The sequence below is a fragment of the Lissotriton helveticus genome, chromosome 2_2, assembly GCF_964261635.1.
Source record: "Lissotriton helveticus chromosome 2_2, aLisHel1.1, whole genome shotgun sequence".
Classification (NCBI taxonomy): domain Eukaryota; kingdom Metazoa; phylum Chordata; class Amphibia; order Caudata; family Salamandridae; genus Lissotriton; species Lissotriton helveticus.
The window spans coordinates 373,218,120-373,239,086 of record NC_136060.1 but is presented as its reverse complement, the minus strand read 5'-3'; the positions used below and the strand labels follow the sequence as shown (position 1 = coordinate 373,239,086).

The 20,967-nt window shown below is 44.9% G+C and overlaps 1 protein-coding gene across 2 annotated transcripts in view; it reads left to right on the top strand.

Annotated features, from left to right (window-relative positions):
* HTT (huntingtin) overlaps positions 1–20,967 on the top strand; it is a 1,924,961-nt gene that overhangs the window by 143,014 nt on the left and 1,760,980 nt on the right. For both annotated transcript variants that reach the window (XM_078678546.1, XM_078678545.1), the window contains exon 3: positions 9,235–9,355. In XM_078678546.1, coding sequence (XP_078534672.1) covers positions 9,235–9,355 — 121 coding nt within the window. The remainder of the gene's footprint in view (positions 1–9,234; positions 9,356–20,967) is intronic.

The following is a 20,967-nucleotide window of genomic DNA, read 5'->3' as shown; positions in this document are numbered from 1 at the left end:
AGACCAAACTACCAAGCCAATTCTTCACCAGAAAGGAGACAAGCTACCGGGGACCGGTTTCTGGCATTTCAGCCTCGTCGGCCCGGCTTGCTTGAATCCTGATGGAGCAGTGAGCAAGGGACTCATGTCTGAGTATACCCTGCCACACCTATAGTCGGGCCGAAGACGGCTTTGATGCCAGAAACCGGTCCCCGGAAGCTTGTTTCCTTTCTGGTAAAGAATTGGCTTGGTAGTTTGGTCTGCCCTGTTCCCATGATGCACTGGGCCAGGGACAGACTAATTTGCATATAGCCAGGTTCTGAACTGGGATGGTGCAGTGAGCTAAAAAACGGTGATGGATCAAGCTCTGATCTGTTGACTAGGTAGGAGTGTTCTGCTTAATTCAGATACTCTGTCCATCACCACCCCCTTTACTGTATCGTTTTGTCCACCATAAGCGTGGAAGGGTATGCTCAGACGTGAGTCCCTTGCTCACTGCACCATCAGGATTCAAGCAAGCCGGGCCGAAGACGGCTGTGATGCCAGAAACCGGTCCCCGGAAGCTTGTTTCCTTTCTGGTAAAGAATTGGCTTGGTAGTTTGGTCTGCCCTGTTCCCATGATGCACTGGGCCAGGGACAGACTAATTTGCATATAGCCAGGTTCTGAACTGGGATGGTGCAGTGAGCTAAAAAACGGTGATGGATCAAGCTCTGATCTGTTGACTGGGTAGGAGTGTTCTGCTTAATTCAGATACTCTGTCCATTACCACCCCCTTTACTGTATCGTTTTGTCCACCATAAGCGTGAAAGGGTATGCTCAGACGTGAGTCCCTTGCTCACTGCACCATCAGGATTCAAGCAAGCCGGGCCGAAGACGGCTGTGATGCCAGAAACCGGTCCCCGGAAGCTTGTTTCCTTTCTGGTAAAGAATTGGCTTGGTAGTTTGGTCTGCCCTGTTCCAATGATGCACTGGGCCAGGGACAGACTAATTTGCATATAGCCAGGTTCTGAACTGGGATGGTGCAGTGAGCTAAAAAACGGTGATGGATCAAGCTCTGATCTGTTGACTGGGTAGGAGTGTTCTGCTTAATTCAGATACTCTGTCCATTACCACCCCCTTTACTGTATCGTTTTGTCCACCATAAGCGTGAAAGGGTATGCTCAGACGTGAGTCCCTTGCTCACTGCACCATCAGGATTCAAGCAAGCCGGGCCGAAGACGGCTGTGATGCCAGAAACCGGTCCCCGGAAGCTTGTTTCCTTTCTGGTAAAGAATTGGCTTGGTAGTTTGGTCTGCCCTGTTCCCATGATGCACTGGGCCAGGGACAGACTAATTTGCATATAGCCAGGTTCTGAACTGGGATGGTGCAGTGAGCTGAAAAACGGTGATGGATCAAGCTCTGATCTGTTGACTGGGTAGGAGTGTTCTGCTTAATTCAGATACTCTGTCCATCACCACCCCCTTTACTGTATCGTTTTGTCCACCATAAGCGTGGAAGGGTATGCTCAGACGTGAGTCCCTTGCTCACTGCACCATCAGGATTCAAGCAAGCCGGGCCGAAGACGGCTGTGATGCCAGAAACCGGTCCCCGGAAGCTTGTTTCCTTTCTGGTAAAGAATTGGCTTGGTAGTTTGGTCTGCCCTGTTCCCATGATGCACTGGGCCAGGGACAGACTAATTTGCATATAGCCAGGTTCTGAACTGGGATGGTGCAGTGAGCTAAAAACGGTGATGGATCAAGCTCTGATCTGTTGACTGGGTAGGAGTGTTCTGCTTAATTCAGATACTCTGTCCATCACCACCCCCTTTACTGTATCGTTTTGTCCACCATAAGCGTGGAAGGGTATGCTCAGACGTGAGTCCCTTGCTCACTGCACCATCAGGATTCAAGCAAGCCGGGCCGAAGACGGCTGTGATGCCAGAAACCGGTCCCCGGAAGCTTGTTTCCTTTCTGGTAAAGAATTGGCTTGGTAGTTTGGTCTGCCCTGTTCCCATGATGCACTGGGCCAGGGACAGACTAATTTGCATATAGCCAGGTTCTGAACTGGGATGGTGCAGTGAGCTAAAAAACGGTGATGGATCAAGCTCTGATCTGTTGACTGGGTAGGAGTGTTCTGCTTAATTCAGATACTCTGTCCATCACCACCCCCTTTACTGTATCGTTTTGTCCACCATAAGCGTGGAAGGGTATGCTCAGACGTGAGTCCCTTGCTCACTGCACCATCAGGATTCAAGCAAGCCGGGCCGAAGACGGCTGTGATGCCAGAAACCGGTCCCCGGAATCTTGTTTCCTTTCTGGTAAAGAATTGGCTTGGTAGTTTGGTCTGCCCTGTTCCCATGATGCACTGGGCCAGGGACAGACTAATTTGCATATAGCCAGGTTCTGAACTGGGATGGTGCAGTGAGCTAAAAAACGGTGATGGATCAAGCTCTGATCTGTTGACTGGGTAGGAGTGTTCTGCTTAATTCAGATACTCTGTCCATCACCACCCCCTTTACTGTATCGTTTTGTCCACCATAAGCGTGGAAGGGTATGCTCAGACGTGAGTCCCTTGCTCACTGCACCATCAGGATTCAAGCAAGCCGGGCCGAAGACGGCTGTGATGCCAGAAACCGGTCCCCGGAAGCTTGTTTCCTTTCTGGTAAAGAATTGGCTTGGTAGTTTGGTCTGCCCTGTTCCCATGATGCACTGGGCCAGGGACAGACTAATTTGCATATAGCCAGGTTCTGAACTGGGATGGTGCAGTGAGCTAAAAAACGGTGATGGATCAAGCTCTGATCTGTTGACTGGGTAGGAGTGTTCTGCTTAATTCAGATACTCTGTCCATCACCACCCCCTTTACTGTATCGTTTTGTCCACCATAAGCGTGGAAGGGTATGCTCTGACGTGAGTCCCTTGCTCACTGCACCATCAGGATTCAAGCAAGCCGGGCCGAAGACGGCTGTGATGCCAGAAACCGGTCCCCGGAAGCTTGTTTCCTTTCTGGTAAAGAATTGGCTTGGTAGTTTGGTCTGCCCTGTTCCCATGATGCACTGGGCCAGGGACAGACTAATTTGCATATAGCCAGGTTCTGAACTGGGATGGTGCAGTGAGCTAAAAAACGGTGATGGATCAAGCTCTGATCTGTTGACTGGGTAGGAGTGTTCTGCTTAATTCAGATACTCTGTACATCACCACCCCCTTTACTGTATCCTCGAAGAGAGTGAGCGCCAAAGATAGAAACGTTAATTCCGGCTTCTTTCATGACGTCTTTAACCCATCTAGCCAAAGTGGGAGAGGAAACCGCCTTATGAGGGTACCTGTGGGAAATGATTAATTGATCTACAGAACCCCTCAGTCCTAAAGTTCTTTTCTCATATTCCAACAGGCACTTCCCCACACACAAGATCTCATTCTGAGGGAAAAAGGGATAGAAAACAGAGGTTGACATAGTTTTAGTTCGTCTTTTAATGAAAAAGCAAACTCCTTCTGGTTGAAAAGCCCTACTAGAGACATCCAGGGCCTTAACATCTGAAGTACGTTTGAAGGAGATAAGACATAGTAAAACAGTTAATTTATAAGATAATTTCTTTAAAGAGAGAGAAGAGTTCTCGCCCCAAGAAGTAAATAATCTGAGGACATCTCTCACGTCTCATAGAGCGGAGTATTTTGGTAGAGGAGGATTTAGAACGCGCATACTCCTCATAAGTTTTTTGGTCAGAAGATTCTGGCCCACCGAGGAACCATCTATTAAACAGTGACCTGCAGCAATTGCTGATCTATATACATTGACTGTCCGATAAGCCAGTCCTGAGGCGAAGATTTCTGTCAGAAAGTTAAGAACTTGAACTATATCAGCTGAAACGGGATCGTAACCCCGTCGAAGGCACCAGCAAACCCATTTACGCCAAGCCAATCTATAGGCTTTTTTGGTACCAAGGGCCCATGATTCTGACATGAGCTTGAAAGCGCTTTCCGAAAGTCCTGGGATTTGCCACTGTCTCCTGAAATCCTCCAGGCCATCAGACACAGGATGCCCTGAAGAACAAGGGGGTGGAATTCTCCGTGAGGTCCTGTCAGTACTTCTTCGAAAGTGGGAATGAGGATTGGAAAATCCACACTCATTTCCAGCAGAATGGGGAACCACGCTTGAGATCTCCAAAGGGGGGTTATTACCACAAGAGAATCTGTATTCCTCCGGACTTGAATGAGGAGGCGAGGAAGCATGGCAAAAGGTGGGAATGCATAGGGTCTCAGACCAAGCCTGTTCTGAAAAAAGGCGTCTATTCCCAAGGCCAGAGGGTCTGGCCTCCAGCTGAAAAATTTGGGTAGTTGAGTATTGAGACGGTCCGCAAAAAGGTCTATCCCGAAGGGACCCCACCGAGTTTGGATTGCAAGAAAAATGTTCCTGTCTAGTCTCCAGTTGCTCGAATCTACATAGTTCCTGGAGAACCAGTCTGCTACCCCATTGTTCAACCCCAGAATATGTTCGGCAATGACTGAAATGCCCTTGTCGAGGCAATAGGCCCAAAAGTTCTTGGCTAGGTCCGAGAGGCCCTTGGAATGAGGGCCGCCCATTTTGTTCACGTATCTCACAGCGGATATGTTGTCCATGCGAAGCATGACCGAGCATCTCATCAGATCTTTGGTAAAGCTCTGGATAGCAAAGGATCCCGCCAGAAGTTCCAGGCAGTAGATATGCAGATCCTTCTCCTGTGGGGTCCAAAGTCCCCCGGTAGATGTTTTGCCGCATGTCGCGCCCCAACCCTCCAGACTCGCATCCGAGTGTATGACTAGGTCCAGTTCTTCTCCGAAGATCGCTCTGCCGTTCCAGGCTTCTGCATTCTTCAACCACCAGATTATCTCCTTCCTGGAGTCTGTGTCCAGGCAAACCATTTGAGAATGAGATGGATTTATTCTGAGGGCTTTGGCCTTGAGCCTCTGAAGCGCCCGATAGTGTAGGGGACCCGGGTAAATCGCTTGGATAGTTGAGGATAGTAGACCTAGAATCCTTGCCAGGGTTCTTAGAGGAAAGGAGCGAATCTTTAGCGCTTTCCTCAATTCTTTTCTGAGTTTCCTGACTTTGTCTCCTGGAAGTTTTAATTCCGCTTGGAGAGTGTCTACTGAAAAGCCTAAGAATTGAGTGACTTGGGTTGGAGATGTAGAGGATTTCTTTGTGTTTTTCACAAAGCCTAGGTATTGGAGAAGATTTATTGCGAGGGTAGTGTGTTGAGAAGCTCCCTCTTTGGATTCGGACATTATCAAGATGTCGTCGAGATAAAGAATCAGTCTGACCCCTTTGTTCCTTAGCCATCCTGCTATCGGACGAAGAACCTTGGTGAAACCCCAAGGGGCCGATGAAAGGCCGACGGGAAGGCTGCAAAACTGCCAAAGTTTGCCCTCCCAGGAGAATTGGAGGAATTTCTGGTAAGGGGGGCCAGATTGGGATTGTTAAATACGCGTCTTTGAGATGCAGGCGAGTAAGCCAGTCGCCCTTTCTCAACAGATCTCTGAGGAGGTGAATTCCCTCCATTTTGAAATGGCGGTAGATCACCCACTGGTTTAGGTCTTTGAGATTTATGACGGGTCTCATTTTTTTGTCTTTCTTCTCTACCAGAAAGACATTGCTGATGAAGCCAATCTCTTCTCCTTCCGTGATTGCACCCTTTAAAAAAAGGTCTTTGACTTCTTGGGATACTAAAGCAGAGTCTTTCTGTGAGAAATGTATTTCTTGGGGAAGTCTTTTTTGGACAGGAAAATCGACAAACTCTATTTTGTATCCCTTCACGGTGTCTAGCACCAAAGGGTCCTGAGTCACCATAGTCCAGTTCCCAGAGAAAAGGGCTAGTCTCCCGCCCACCTTTATAGGGGTATCTGAAAGGTCTTTGGTTCTTACCGGTAGAGAAGCTTCTTGTTTTCCTTTCGCCTCTGAAGCCTCTTCCTGTGAACCTCGGTCTCTGGGGAAAGAAGGATGACTGATATCCATAACTGGACTGAAAGGGTCTTCCTCCACGTCCTCCAAAGGGTCTTGATGAAGAATTTCCACGGCCGGGGAATCGACCCCGCATCCTCCCGGCCCGTGAAAAAACTCTGTTGTTGAAAACCCTCTTGATGTCTTGTTGGGACTTTTGGATGGAGTTAAAAGCCCCCACGTACTTTGCCATTTCCTTGATAAACTCTTCTCCGAAGAGAAGGCCTTGAGATGAAGCACTTCCTTCCTTTGTGGCAAGTTCGCTCAATTTTGGGTCGATCTTCAAGAGTACGCTCTTGCGTCTTTCATTAGAAAGTGCGGTATTTGCGTTGCCTAGGAGGCAGATCGCCCTTTGTGCCATTGGCGTAGTTCTTTTGGATCAATGGGAGTGTCAGATACATACGCCCCTTCCGCCAGTTCGAACATTTTAGTGAGTGGACCCGTGATGTCTAGTAGCCTATCTTGGCAGGATTTCAGGCCCCTATCTAGTCCCCTCCTGGGATCCTTCCCGGTCTTGGCAATGAAAGCCACCACCTTACTGTTTAATTCAGGGGTGAAAGCGATTTTGTTGGGAAGGGAGGGTCGGGGACATTCGGACCTTAAGCGAGCCCTGACCTCTTTGGGCATTTCCTTATGGAGCCAAAAGGAGAGATATTCACCGATATGTGGTGACGGGGTCCATTCTGGCGAGAGGGGGTGTTTATTAAGTAGGGGGTCAAACATGTGTTCCCCGAAGGGGTCAAGTATTCCCATTCTGGACCCAGAGGCCTCAGACGCCTCACCCAAACTCTCTCTGATTTCACCTTCCTCTTCATCAGAGTTTGAGGAACAAGAGAGATCTATCTCATCCTCGCTATCGAAGGGAATTGGAAGGTTTGGGCCTGTTGACTGCCCATCTAGTGTGCCCGAGGCATCATTATTGTCACCGCCAGAGCGTGAGTTCAAGCAACCAGAGTTGGAGGTCTTAGATTTTTTGGCACCGTCTGGGGGATTAAAAGTAATTTGTCTTTTTCTCTGGTTAGAGTCTCCTTGAGCTCTTGTTTGTTGTTTCCCTGTTTAGTAAAAAATTCTAATTTCTTGTTAATGGTCTCGTCCAAAGACCCCATCACTTTCTCCAGGACTTTACTAATAAGTCCTTCCAATTTGTCTTGCATAGAGGAGGTTGAAGCTTCAGAAGTCATAGTGAAAGGGAGGATCTGCAATTTGTGTATTAGGTAAAGGCTAACTGTCAGAAACAGGAATGTTGGTGACAAAATGGAGGTAAGTAGTCATGGAAACCAAAACGGGTGCCAAGGAGCTTTCCTTTAATGTAGGGTAGTCCCTTTTCTCTTATCAGAGTGGTTAACTGTGTTCTTATACTCTAGCATAGTGTACTTTCCTCTAAAGCAAATGTAGTCCTATGTTTATTTCTGTTTTATCCAGAGATTACCCCTTCAGTAATCGGAAGAATCGGCTTCGGCTCCAGTACATTCCTTGAAGCCTAGTATTCGTTATGTGTTAAAGTCCCCCCCCCCCTTTTTTTTTTATTTATTCTAGATCTGCGGGATCCCTTAGGCGGAGAAAAAGGTAAGCGCGTGTTTTAAACGCTAGTTGCTTCAATTACGATGCGTCTCTATTAGGATGCGTCTCTATGGCAACCCTGCGCGGCCCTGTTATGCATGAGAAGGGCCGCGCTGCCATGGAGACGCGTTTGGCGATGTCAGAAGGATGGGGCCGGCGTTCAAAAGACGCCGGTCCCGTCCGACTCGCTCCTTTGGGCTGAAATGTCCAAGGGAGCTAGGGAGAAGAAGGGTATGAGTACGAGGGTGCGGGTGGGAGAGGGACTCCGCCGCGGCACCGGGCAAAGCGAGGAGCGGAAAGAAAAGTTCACGAGCCCCCACTTAAGAGAAAGGTGGGGCACACCCGATCCGCAGAGACAGGCGGAAACACAGTAGAAATAGGATTGTGAGCTCAGTGGATGCGCTGTAAAAGCGAGGGGATAGAAAAAGAAATATAAAAAGTACAAAGTAAAAAATTCAAAATAGGAACTAGCAGTGCTGCTAAAGTAAAGGGAGGGAGAGGTGGGACACACACTCCACAAATAACCTCCCACAGTCCATAAGAGGGCAGTCACACACACAACACAGGCAAGCACAATGCAGACAATCAGATCAGGGTACTTATCTTGTGAGCAGCAGCAACAAAGAAGGAAGACCACTGCGTGCACATGGACTATATACCTACCTGGAATGTTTACTATTGTTCTAGAACCTTTCATTGTTGCTGCTGTGAGCTAAGCAATAAAGGAGATTGCATAATATTGGCCTCCGTGTCGTGCCATAAAAACACGGATCTCTCCAGCAAACACATGCTACAAGTACACAAAATAAACTGGGTATGTGCTGGATAGATTACCTAATGATGTTTGAACAAACCAGGTCGAGGTGAAAATGGCCAAAACACCTGACCTGACCTCGCCTTCCAACGAGAACTTTCAGCCTTTGTGCACTCTCCCACCCCTCCACTATGACCTAAATGTGAAGTCCTAGAGGAGGAGGGGCAGGTGAAAGGTGAATGACATTGCTTCAGTTCTGGGACAGGCTGGACCCATGGGGGCCGTGGTGAGAACTGACAACTAGATTAGAATGGCTCAAAGGCCACAACAATACCTGGCCTGTTCGCACACTGTGGGCAGTTGACAGAGCCCCCCAAAAAAAGCAGCCCCCTACTGGCACTTATGCATCGGCCCACGCCCGATTGCCCGCATTGGCAATCCGACCCTGGCCAGAGCAGGTGAAGTGTGTGAGCTCAGTAACATGTTAGGGCTGCTTGAATCGTCTGCCAATAGGTATCCAGCGAAGGCGCACACACAACATACGCTGGAGGTCGGCGGCATCAGAGTGGCATCAGGGCATGTAAAGCTAAAAGAGGGGAATATGTGGTTGAGTTTCGCTGGGGTTAAAAAGTCTTGGTGTAAGATTGCGTACTGAATACACCTAAATTGTGCATTGTGGGAAATTAGGCAAGGGGAAGCAACTGCCTACTGGCTTATTATTATCTATTACTTATAACTAAAATATGTCTTGTGCAGAGTTATTGGACTTACATTTTTGTTCTATACCAATAACACTCTGGATTAGTTTTACTTGTTTTCCTCTTTTTTTTTCCCTTAGTTTTTGCACAGCATCTCCTTTATCAGTGGGGCTACAATTTGTGCTTAATAAATTGCCAACATATCCTCTCAGCCCCACACAATATAGATACAATTAGAGAACTGTTTCTTTAACTAGCATCATTTTCGCTTATGTGTGTTTTTTTCCCCATAGAAATTCTCCAGAATTTCAAAAGCTCTTGGGTATTGCTATGGAACTGTTCCTTCTGTGCAGTGATGATGCAGAGTCCGATGTTCGGATGGTGGCAGATGAATGTCTTAATAGAGTAATAAAGGTAATGATTTTTTAATGTTATTTCTGTCTGTTTGTGCAAACGTTTACTTCAGACACTCAGTTACTTAGTAGATAGTGACGAAGTATTTAAAGTGTTAGGTTGCCGCCAAACGGTACCTTTAGATCTATACAACAATCGACAAACGGCTGTGGTGGTTTCAATGGTAGCACATCATTCTTTGTATGGCCTGAAGACTGATATTTATTACTGATGCCCCTCGAGGTTAGACACAAAAATGCACCCCACTACCTCGGGTGTCTACTCACTGTGTTTCTATAAAATCCAGTGTACAACATATAAAGATAACCTCGGCACTCTAACCCATTCTGTGATTTAGTCATAAAGAGTTGTTCTGTCCTATAATATCAAATTTAGACGAAAAGCAGTAAGTAGTTTGTAGTAGTATTTAATATATGTAAGATACATACAAATGGCAATATTCTTAATACATTTCGTTCAGTTTGGTTCAAAGCACATAAATTGCAATGACACAATGATGGAAGATGTAATACAGTAATCTTTCTGTGAAGCGATGGATCGCAGTTAATTTAGTTCAAAGCAAATAGATTGCAATGACACAATATTACAAAGATGTAAAATGTTTTTTTTTAAAACTCTTTATTCGTGACTGTGACAAGCATTTCATAGTACATTTAATCATTGCACATAGGAACAGTCTTTTCCGTTTTCTTTAACTTAACTTTGACATATCCTTCCACATATCTATTTGGTCGCCACATCTCGTAATTTTTCCAAGTAACATTTCAGTATAACATTTATTACGTGTCTGTAGATCACCGTATCGTCCGTTTATAATCCGTCCCTCCCAACTCCCCCTCCTTCCTCTCGTCTTCTGGCTATCCCCGTGTACATCGTCCGTAAATTGAATACATTCGCTTTATGTCTTTTTGAGAGGATACTGCAATCCATAGGCATGGTTACCGGTGTATCTAGGCAAGGTAGCAGCGCAAGCATACATTCCACATACCAGGTGTATGTTCAGGCAGTATCCACCAGTGGCGTTTCTGGGTCGACATCTTCCATCTCTATTAACATACGGTCCCAGTCCTGCGCAATAGGGTATTTACGGTGTCCCTTCTCTTCCTCCCTACGCAGCGCCGCAGCCTCTGCCTTTCCCCATTTCAGCATGTCGGACCGCCATACTTCTACAGCAGGGGGCCTGGGCGACTTCCATCTCATGGTGAGAGTTCGGAGTGCCAACAAGAGAGCCAAATCCACACATTTCAGTTGTGCCTTACAGGCCTTGGACCTCTTCCTGTTACCTATCAGGCAGGGTAATGCACTCTCAGGGATCTGCAGACCAGTTACAGTGTATATTGTGTTTCTGATTGTTGCCCAGTAGTTACATAGTCTTGGGCATGCCCATAACATGTGAATAATATTAGCTTCATCCTCATGACATCTAGGGCAGTTGTGGATGGTGTTGGGAAACATCTTGTGTAGTCTTTGGGGGGTGAGGTATGCCCTATGCAAGACCATGGCCTGTATAAATTTGAATTTAACATTCCTGGACACTCTCCTAGGGTGGCCTAGGATGATCTTCCATTCCCCGTCTGTGATTGCCTCCCTCGTGTCCGCAATCCAAGCCTCCCTGAGTGTGGTGAGGGGCAAAGCTGCGTGTTCCCTAAAAAGATGTAAAATGTTAAACAGTAAGTTTCCTGTAGCGCAATGGATCGGCAGCCGACACATGTTTCGTTACATAGTAACTTTTTCAAGGCTGCAAATATTGCCAAACAAAGAGATATGCAGTATATACAAACCAAAAATATAATGAAGGGTAAACAGGAAAAGATACATGCAAAGAGAATAGTTGATGTGCTCTACATACCACATTTTGTGCTGTGGAGAGAAAGTTGTGCAAGGGGTTGCAGAGCATAGACCCAGATTTATATTTCTGTGCTATTGAGAGAAAATTTGTGCGAGAGGTTACAGAGTATAGACACACATCCATCCCGTGATTTTAAGTTGTTTACAGGACCAAGTAGAAGAAACTGGTCCCTAGAGGTATTTTAAACAAGATAGTAGGAACCAAAAAAGCTTTACGTCCATGTATAAAGATAGTGAGAACATAAAACGATATACCTTTTAAAGACAATCCAGTAAATGTATTTGATTGTCGTGGACACCCTGGGTTTTCCTGTAAGATTAACCTTGTCCTAAAGGAGTTGTAAGGAAGAGAGAAGCACAAGAATTATGTAAAGCTCTACTAAAAAGTATAATAAAGGGATACTGTCTGTCCCTTATTAAAACGAATGGATCCGGACCAACATATATTTGAGTACCTATTGAGTCGCTGCGTGAGAATCAACTGTAGCGAAAAACTGCACAATACAATTTCCGAAGCTCGACAATTTGTTAGTCTAATATCTAAAAGAGAGCCAGGGTCCAGTACGGGTTTTGCTTGAGACCCGCAGGAGAGCACGGAGCACAGAGCACATTGAGCAGCGGGAGCAGTGGCAGCGGCGGGATCCCGGACCACGATCTAAGGGTGTCTGTAGCGGAATTGCCTCGCTTCCCTTGTGTATTGGCGTGTATTGGTGCCGCGGGTGAACCCCGGCCCTGGTCCCGACCTTTAGCCCTCGGGGGGCGCTCCTGGGCTCAGAGCAGATATTTGTGCGGACTATTGGAGGCGGAGAGGTTGCTGCAGCACGAGAAGCTGAATGGCTGCAGCGTCCTAGCGTTTGCGTTGGCGTTGTGGTTTGTGCTTGCCGGTCGACCGCTGGCCAGAGCCAGAGTCTGCGCCCCCGGAGCCTGAGCCACACCACGACCTGGGAAGAGGTGAGAGGATGCCCTGAGGCACAGTGGGGGAAAACTGATAAGAATTGACCAGCCACGATACCACTGGCTCGTCGATCCTGCACTGAGGGAAAAATCCCTGCAAAAAAACTGTGTGGTGCTCTGCAGGCCTGCTTGAATTGGGATTGGGGTGACGGAATTCTAGCGGAAGCGAGTCCACGAGTCCACGAGCGAGACAGCGAGAATGCACTCAGGACGGTGAGCCCCCCAGCAAAACCCAGCGCCGTGCCATGCCATGCTGCCTGACCCTGAACCCTGAATAGCCCCCTACTGACTATAATCCTGAATAGCCCCCTGCTGATCTTAAAAACCAAAGCCAAAGGCTAAGCCAAGCTAAGTCAGTAACTAAAAGGCATTTGCAGGTATTTGCAGGGGCACCTCACGGGGAGGTGAGTGGGCAGAAGCAGGGAAGAAGGGCGGCGGAGGCTCAGGCCCTGGCCAACAACACTGCTGTTGCTCAGAAACTGCCTGGTTGCAGTTTTGAAATCACATCGGAAATCCCACAAGAATCCCTGCTGTGTTGAAATCCAGCAATCATAGAATATACTGCCAGCTGGTCAGAACCTGTCGACTTTGGCAGTTTTGTTGACTGCAGCATCTTTGGCTTTTGAATAGAATTAATTGTGGCCAAACCGGCAGTGGCACATTGTTGAAAACAGAGCCATGGGCTGTCACACCGTCACACATCTGCAACATCGCCCCTCCCTGACGGCAGCTGCCCCAGTGTTGTGTGCCGTGCCCTTGCAAGCCGGGACACAGAGGGAGCAGACAGGCTTGGGAGATACGAGTGGTGAGCCGCGGTGAGGCGCAATGACGCATAGACCACCGGAGCGGAGTAGCAGCCTCAAGATCACGGCCTACATCAGCGTTGTAGAAGGCCGTGATCAAAACAAAGCTGCGGAGCCACGAGCATAAAAACGCGTAAAACACATAAAAACGCGAAGAGTCTGCAAAAAACGAAGCCAGAGAGAAAAAGTCGGAGCGCCGGCAGATCGTTAACAAGTAAGCGGGAAATCATGAGGTCCGAAAGAGTGCGGCAGGAGACAAATGACGAGACCAAAAGAAACAATGAAGATAAAGACCAGGGCCCACTAAAGACGGGGAAAAAAAAGAAAAAGATCGTACAGCAAAGAGAGAGACTTGTGTCTGCCCCCGAACTATCGACAACTAGTCCGAAAAAAATCATTGGAATTCAAAATTTTTTTTACTTGAAGGACCCCATGGCGGTCATTTATGGCCAAACGCATGAACAAACGCACCTGCCAAGTCCAATTACACCGGCATCAAGGACAAACAACAGTGAACAGCCGCAAGTAAAGAGCAAGATAGAGGAAAAGGAAGCACAAAAATGCACGTTTGAGAACAACTCGCCAACTAAACCAACAAATCAGTCACAAACTTCTCAAATTCCTGCTAAGTCAAAAGGCAACATTGAAGATCGTAACTCAATGGTGGTACTAGCCCATATACATAATAACAGCTCCCCAACTCAGGAAAAACCTGTGAAAATAGTAACCAGGAATACGGACAAAGACCATAGCCCTACTGTAAAGGAAAACAAAACTGGGGTCGAGCACATCATTGTAAAAGATGACTTTTGGTCAACGTCCTTCTCCTTACCCAATGAGACACGCTTGGACAGACTAATGGAATCTAATACTCAAACAGGAAAGCTCATCCAATCCCAACGCAATGAAGAAACCAAGAATCAGCAAAGCCCGCAAGGTGGACACAGGCCGGCACAAGATCGGGAAAAGGGACTGGGTGGAGAAGAAAGGTTAGAATCAACACCACTAAATCCAGACAAAAACCACGACAAAGGGGAAGAGGGGCAAGGAAAAAAAAAGGATGGCCAAACACAATAAACCTGACGTCCCCAATTACGATCTCCTCTGTGAGTGGGTCAGAAGAAGTGTCCGAGGTTTTGGGAGTTCAGGCTGGAGAGGTTAATAAGGCCCCATGGAGCGAAACATTATTAATAACCTTGGACCATGCAATTAGGGCACTGAATTTCCAGTCCGATAAAATGGATGTACAAATTGATTTAATAAATCTAATCGCTGGTCACATTTCAGGCATAAATACTAGGCTGGACCATATGGCATCGCTCCCACCTAGGAGGGTAGACACGGTATACCACACAGATACCGCCCAGCCAAGCTGTGTATGTGGCAAATTGGTGGATAAACTGTCAAACCTACCTGACATCCTAAAAGATATCCTAGGGGCAGTTCAGTCTTCAATAGGAGTAAAAAAAAAAAACAGGAGCCCCAGAGGGATTAAGGAGTTTGAAGAGGAAAATGGGAGCCTATACGAAGACAAGGAACAAAACACAAACAATGCCCAGGAACAAGAGAAAAAAAAGACAAACAAGGAGCGTTCAGAACAGAGAGCCCGTTGAATTGATGATACACAAAGCGTAAGTGACAATCAAAAAACAAAGTTAACAAAAAGACAAAGGAATCGCGCCAGGAAGGGGAGGACCAAGCCTAAGGAGCTCCCTCTGACAAATGATCATACTTATCCAATCTCCAATCAAACAACTTTAAACAAAGAGAAACTATTAACGGAAAAAAACGCTTCAAACCTCACAGATAAGACCTTGGATCAATCAAACCAGTCAAAATAAGAGAATGGATACAATTCGCTAATTGAATCAGTGACCTCTCCCATGTTGATCAAGTCAAATCACATACAAGGAGAAAAAAATTTGTCTACAAAAAAACATAAAACTACTCAGCTACAAAACAAAGACCGGATCCAAGTCGATGGTGATGAAAAACGATCATGCGAAGAGGACAACGGAGACCAGGTAGTAATGACACAGCGGATAAACGAAACCCCAACACATGCCGGTAGAAAAGTTAAACAAGACAAGTGGACCGAAAACTCTCCAAAGAATGTGGAAAAACAACCAATCGAAGGCAATAAAATCAACCAAAGGCAAATTATAAAAACAGATATGGAAGACGGGAGTGCCAGAACGCCGATTAAAATAAAGACAAACGGGTATGGGCGATCTTGCAAACTCCAACAAAAAGATCAGTACCTAGCGCTTACACAGACATCTAAACAAACAAAGTACGACAAACTGGATGGCATAAAAAACAAAGGGAACAAGTTGAATACAGGTAGGCCAATCGCACCCATCTTTCAGCCAGATAGAACAACTACCGCAACTGGAGAAACAACAAAAAACACCCTAGGACTAGGTAGAACAATAAACATGAAAGGAGAACCAATAAAAAACACACAACAGCAAGAAGAAAAGGAAGAAAAACCAGTAGTCCAAACACAAGAAGAATCCCCTGAAAAACGGACATTCGTACCAGAATATCAGACAACTGGAGGACAAGACTTCTTGAACAGAGGAAATATAATGCGGCTGCTCAAAGAAATTCCAGAATTAGATGAAATATCATCGCAAGAACTCCTGACTGTAGAATTCAAAACCAATGTAAACAATCCGGACGTAGAGGAGTCCTTAACAACTTGGTCGTGAAGAAATGTTGTAGACAGGATACTCGCTATGAGCCTGATCTTTGAAGCATGGGGCATTGGGCTGAGGCGACATCAACGGAAAAAATACCCATTCGCCCTTTTTAAAAACACCCAAAAGAAATTCCAGAAGCCGGAATCCCTCAGAAATCATGCTTAAAGAGTGCATGCTCAGTAACCCCACAAAAAATACCACAACGAGCAAGGATCCAGGCAAACTCAGACGAACAAGAAACCATGCTGGAAAAGAGCACAGACTGGTCTTGGGTCGCAAAGGCGTTGAGCAATAAGAGTTCCTAGCCATTCTAAAAAGCCAAATAAGAATAAAAAACCACAGCTGCGGATAACACTTTATGATCAAAACGAACCGGAGAAAACTCAAAGAACTCGGGACGAATCCATCACGTTGAACACACAAACGATTAGCATTTGTTCTTGGAACGTCCATGGCTTCAACAGTATGGGGCAAGATCATGAAACCATAAAATTCTTGGAACAACACGATCTAATATTACTCCAAGAAACTTGAAATTTGAGCCCAGTATCCATCCCCGGTTACATAGTCTCATGTCCTAGCAGAAAAACTCTCAAAATTTGGACACCCTAGAGGAGGCCTATCAATATACATCACACAGCGGTACGGATGGCAAGTGGAAGAAGTAGATACTGGGGTAAATTGGCTGCAAGCAATAAAACTCACAGAATGGACTAACTCTAATCTACACAACCATAACTTATTAATGCTCAATGTCTATGTTCACCCAGAAAAGAAACAGAAGAAGGAGAGATTAACAACACTATGGTCTTTGAGTCAAGCACTACAAATCTCACACGGTTCGCATTTCCTGATCATTTCAGGAGATTTTAATAGTAACCTAAAAAAGGACAATTGTATTACTCAGGAGCTCGGAGACCTGGGCCTATCAATTTTGAATGGGAACGTAAACGGGGACAGGCCCACATCAATAACTTTTTTAAGCGGTAACCGGAAATCAACAATAGACTTCACGATAATGAACAATAACCTGGTATCGAAAGTAAGCACTTTCTTGGTCGAGCAACGTACAGAAAGTGATCACTTCCCATTAATTACTAAAATCGATACGATGGTCAACAAATCCCAAAAAATCTATACTGTTGCTCAACACACTGAAAAATTCCACCTTCGGAAAGTGATATGGGGAAGGAAAGACATAAAACCAACAATAGAATTTTTTTTAAAAAAATTGTCAGAAATGACAAGTAAAGAAAAAGAAAACCCAATAAAAACATGGGAATATTTATGTAGTGCCCTAACGAGAGACCCTCCACCCACGAAACCGAATAAAGGATGAATCGATACAGGGAAGAAGCCTTGGTTCAACCTCTCCCTCAGGGAGGAAAAAAGGAAAATTTCACGCGAAGTCCGGAATCAGGTAGCAATAGTGAAAAACTGAAAGAAACCTGATAAGGCGAAATTAAAGGCCATGCGGAAAAAATATAAGACCCTGCTGAGCAAAGCAAAAAAACTATACCAAGAAGAAATCTGGACAAAATTACTAGTTGCAAGTAAAAATAAAAACGGTTGGTCATTTTGGGGTATTATTAACAAATTGACAAAGGGCAACCTACTCAGACAAGAGGCAGGAATTGGAGAAAATAAATTGAACCAGCATGTTAAAAACATGTTTTCTGGCAGGGAGAACGGACAAAATCGACAGTGTAAAAAAGAGTGTGGAATATGCACCAAAAACTTAGAGTACGCAGAAGCTCTTTTTAGATCATAAGAAATCCAGCAGAAAGATATCAGCATGTCAACCGTGGCCAACAAGAATCGGCCCAAAAATAAAACGGGCAAGAAGCCTACAATACTATCAAAAATACCAGAAGAAATACCAGTCCTAGACACCCTGGTAACAACCAAACCGCTAAAAGGTATAATAAAAAGTCTAAAAACAGAGGGTGCAGCAGGTCCTAACGGGCTCCCAAATGCGCTTTTTAAATACTCCCCGGAGTTCTGGGCAGAATATTTAGCACCACTCTTTAATTGGATCTATAGCCAGAACAAAATGCCCAAGTCCTGGAAAAGGAATATAATACACCCCATTTTCAAGCAGGGCGATCACAACGACCCAGGGAATTACAGGCTAATATCGCTGATCGACGTGGAAGCGAAACTATATGGATCATGCTTGCTGCAGCATCTCCAAGACTGGATGGAGGACACAAATATAATACCCATGTTTCAAACGGGTTTTAGGCCAAGAACGGGCACTTTAACAAATTGGACAACCTTGGCCCTTCTAAAGGAAAAAGCAGAAGCAAAGAAGACCAGACTGTTTGCTTGTTTTATAGACCTGCGATCCGCCTTCGATAGGGTGAACCGGAATAGACTATGGGAAAAATTAAGATCATGGGGGTTACCGAAGAACCTATTGGAGGCTATAATAAGCCTGTACAGTGACACCTGGGCTAGAGTCAAACTGGGAGACAATAGCAGCATTACTGCCGAAATACGCACGCAACAGGGCCTAAAACAAGGCTGTGTACTGGCCCCAAGCTTATTTAATCTCTACATGGCGGACATTACCAAACACATACAGGTGGGGGAAGGTCACCCACCAAACTTGGCAAACACCCCAATTCCCTTTCTTCAATATGCCGATGACATAGTCGTGTTGAGTCAAACCCCAATAGGGCTGCAAAGAATGATAAACAACCTTGTAATTTACTTGGAGCATGAAAGCTTGAAATTAAATAAAGAAAAGACCAAAGAAGTCTGCTTAGTAGATCCGAAGAAACCAACATTCAAATAGTACGCAAACAGTACCCAAATAAAGGAGGAAGTAACCTATAAATATCTAGGATTAAAATTGGGGCGAGGCCTGACCAACAAAGAACATAAAATAGACCTAAAGGCGAAAACACACTCCCTGATCTATGCACATCGGTTATTGTGGAAAAAATGGAGCTGTCCAAATTACACACACTTGCTAAACGTGATGAAATCACAGACCTTACCCACCTTGTCATACGCATTGGCACCTGGTGTGGCAAAGAAGTGGGGCTGCTAAATAACCTACAAACAAAGGTATATAAAGCGGCTCTAAATCTTCCAAAATCAGCCTCACCAGCACAGGTACGCCTAGAATTTGGCCTGCTGAATCAGAAATTTCGCAGTATGGGTACTTTTGCGAAACTTTGCCACAAATTACGTTTGTCAGAGGAAGGCTCACTGGACAGCCTGTGTTGGAATGAAATCGAAAACCAGCAGAAACAGTCTACACTAGGCAGCTGGGGAGACTTCTTGTTGCAATCCTTGAGGGGTTTAAAAATCCAATCAACATGGGATTCAATCCCGGATAAAACCAGCTTTGATAGGACAACAAACAACGCTGTCAAATGGGAATCCTTTCTTGAAGACAAATCGATATTTTCGAAGCGACGACACGGGTGGTCAGTGATAATATTCTGGGACAAAGCCACAGCCTTATTCAGAAAGTCATTTTAATGAGAATCTAAAACAGAGATATATAGAACACCGGCTGGGCTTACAGCCTTCTAAGGACTATCCTGGAAGGGCAGTTATACAGACCCTCATTGTCACATGTGGGTACCAAAATGAAACATTAACCCACCTGCTATGTGTTTGCCCGGCTCTTATGGACTTAAGGAGACGACTTTTAAAAAACATTTTTAATAAAATGAACATTCGTACATGCAGGCAAGCTGTAATTCGATGGTTGGAGGGATCGTCTCCCGTGTTGGCTTGTAGGGGGGTCAAATACGTGAGAAAAGTAGAATCGATCCTACGACAAGCGGAACATGGGGAGACATGAGATGTTTTTTTAACATGTACAAAATAAGCAAATTTTTAACGAATTTCAACGATTATCTAATGCACTGTAATTTTGTAATAATTTTTAATAATTGGAAACAATACATTTTTGACTTTGACTAAAAGAGAATCTTTTTATTAGAAAAGAGCAAAAGTGCTAGATAGGAAATACAGTATTCTTCATGCATTGTATATTAAGAACAACCGCGAAGCGCATCCTAAGTCTGTTTAGCTCAACCTAATATTTGTACAAAACAACTCCTCACAAGGGTATAGTAACCCTTGTCACCCGGACGGCTTCTTTCTGTAAAAAATAATACGATATTTCCCCCAAGAGAGGTGGCTATAAGAAAACAGAAAACAGAAAAAACAAGAGGTATATAAGTAAATAATTATATTTATTATTAGAAAAAAGATTTAAAAGGCATAAACATAGTGTATTTAAAAGGTTACCTAAAGGTATGATCTTTATACGAATTCTTCAATTCCATACATACGTACTTGCTAGTGATTTGAGCGGTTCCTACTTGTAAGTAGATAGAAAGAGACATTGCTGCTCTATTGAGCTCAATTATTAGGCCAACAGAGAGAAGTTTTGTTATTGCATTAAGTTAAAATAGTAAAGCACCGTTAGCTCTGTGGGATCAAGACCCAGTGGGGGTCGAAACGCGTCATGGCGGACTGGCTGGTCGGAGAAATAACAAATTAAAAATTTGATTGGCACCAGAGTTGTAGGTAGACTTTCCGTTTCTTGCCTGGAATCAAGGCGGTGGAAAGCAACGATTGAAATATATATACATATACATATATATATATATATATATATATATATATATATATATATATATATATATATATCCCTGTCAGAAGTTGCCACTGTGTAGTTATAATTAAATTAAAGTTTTTATAGGAAGATTTTTTTTTTTGTTTTCTAGTAACTTTGGCGTGGTATAACTAATCTTCACTATAATATCCCCCAAAAAAGTCCATCCACTGCAGCTTGCTTATTTCCCCTAGAACATTTTGGGAAGTGATACAGAAAAACAAGCTTAATGAAAATGCATTAAATTGGGCAGAAAGTTTGAACTTTACTTAGAAAGCATGCATTTTGATATTTGGTGTAAATTCGTTCAGCCGTTTTTGAGAAATTCACCTTTAAAGAGTTGCTTGGGTGGTAATGAAAGGGTTAACACAATAGTGATATCTTGACCGGACTAGTCAATCCTGATTTGCTTGCCAGAACCTGAAAATATGTTGTGACAGCCATTACAGGCCTTTGGGACAAGGTCTCCACATCCTGAAAGTAAATGGAAAAAAACATATAAGGTGCAAGGTAAGTGCATTTCGACCCCAAGCGGCATGTGAAAGGGTCCTAAAGGGAGCTGTCCTTGATTTGTGACCACAACACTGACAACATGCTGTGGCAGTCATTTCAGGCCATTGAAATCCATTGTAGTAAATGCCAGGTTTTCCGGGTCAC